This window comes from Manacus vitellinus, unplaced genomic scaffold (assembly GCF_001715985.3).
Source record: "Manacus vitellinus isolate BGI_N305 unplaced genomic scaffold, ASM171598v3 ctg7180002425675_pilon, whole genome shotgun sequence".
In the NCBI taxonomy this organism is placed as follows: domain Eukaryota; kingdom Metazoa; phylum Chordata; class Aves; order Passeriformes; family Pipridae; genus Manacus; species Manacus vitellinus.
Genome location: NW_021937592.1, coordinates 81 through 1,688, shown reverse-complemented (window position 1 = coordinate 1,688; position 1,608 = coordinate 81). Strand labels below are relative to the sequence as shown.

Sequence of the window (1,608 nt, the reverse complement as noted above, 5' to 3'; positions counted from 1 at the left end):
AACCCACCGAGCTGCTCGAGCATCTTGTCGCACTCGTCCAGGATGAAGTGTTTGATGTGTTTGAGGTTGAGGCTCTTGTTCCGCGCCAGCGCCAGGATCCGGCCCGGGGTGCCCACCACGATGTGGGGGCAGTTCTTCTTCAGCACCTCCTCGTCCTTCTTGATGGACAGCCCCCCAAAAAACACTGCCACCTGTGGGGGGGGACAGCTGAACCCCAACACTGACCCTTCTGGATGGACAGCCCCCCAAAAAACACTGCCACCTGCGGGGGGGGACAGCTCAACCCCAACACTGAGCCACAGACCCCAAAAAACACCAACCCACACACCGCGGGGGGACAGGAACCCTCAACCTGAGCACAGACCCCAAAAAACACAACAGACTGTGGGGGGACAGGCGCCCTAACCCAACATGAACCCTTTCTCTGATGGACAGCCCCAAAAACCACTGGCCACCTGTGGCAGGGACACTGAACCCACAAAATGGGATGCCACAGACCCCAAAAGAAAAAACACTGCCACCTGTGGGGGGGGACAGCTCAACCCCAACACTGAGCCACAGACCCCAAAAAACACCCACACCTGCGGGGGGGGACAGCTGAACCCCAACACTGAGCCACAGACCCCAAAAAACACCAACACCTGTGGGGGGGACAGCTGAACCCCAACACTGACCCTTCTTGATGGACAGCCCCCCAAAAAACACTGCCACCTGTGGGGGGGACAGCTGAACCCCAAAACTGAGCCACAGACCCCAAAAAACACTGCCACCTGTGGGGGGGACAGCTGAACCCCAACACTGACCCTTCTGGATGGACAGCCCCCCAAAAAACACTGCCACTTGTGGGGGGGACAGCTGAACCCCAAAACTGAGCAACACCCCCCAAAAACACCAACACCTGTGGGGGGGGACAGCTCAACCCCAAAACTGAGCAACATCCCCCCCAAACCCCTCAGGATCCCACTGAAACCCCTCCAAGGCTTTCCTGGAACCCCCCAATAAACCCCTTCAGAGCGTTCCCTGTGACGCCCAAAAGCCCAGGCAGAGTCTTCCTGTGCCCCCGCCAACCCCTCTTGAAGCCGCCCCCAGCCCCTGACCTTAACGCTGGGCATGTACTTGGAGAAGCGCTCGTACTCCTTGCTGATCTGGAAGGCGAGTTCTCGGGTGTGACACATCACCAGCACCGACACCTGGGGGGCACGGGGGGTCAGAGACCTGGGAACAACCCTGAGACCCCCAAGGGGGGGGACAGAGACCTGGGAACAACCCTGGGAACACCCCTGAGGGGGGACAGAGCTCTGGGAACAACCCTGGGAACCCCCCTGAGATCCCCAAGGGGGGAACAGAGCCATGGGAACAACCCTGAGGGGGGATCTGAGACCTGGGAACCCCCTCAAAGGGTAACAGAGCCCTGGGAACCCCCCTGAGGGGGGTCAGAGATCTGGGAACAACCCTGGGAACCCCCCTGAGACCCCTAAAGGGGGGTCAGAGACCTGGGAACAACCCTGAGGGGGGATCTGAGACCTGGGAACAACCCTGAGACCCCCAAGGGGGGGGACAGAGCCCTGGGAACCCCCTCAAAGGGGGTCAGAGACCTGGGAACAACCC

General features: G+C 60.4%; 1 protein-coding gene across 1 annotated transcript; it reads right to left on the bottom strand.

The window, feature by feature from the left end:
• Nucleotides 1-7: 7 nt before the first annotated feature.
• Nucleotides 8-1,190, bottom strand: LOC115307496 (spliceosome RNA helicase DDX39B-like; the record flags this gene model as incomplete). The annotated part of the gene is made up of 2 exons (XM_029959996.1): nucleotides 8-191; nucleotides 1,098-1,190. Coding segments are annotated over 2 exons (277 nt in total), but the record flags the coding sequence as incomplete, so codon positions are not given.
• Nucleotides 1,191-1,608: the final 418 nt, after the last annotated feature.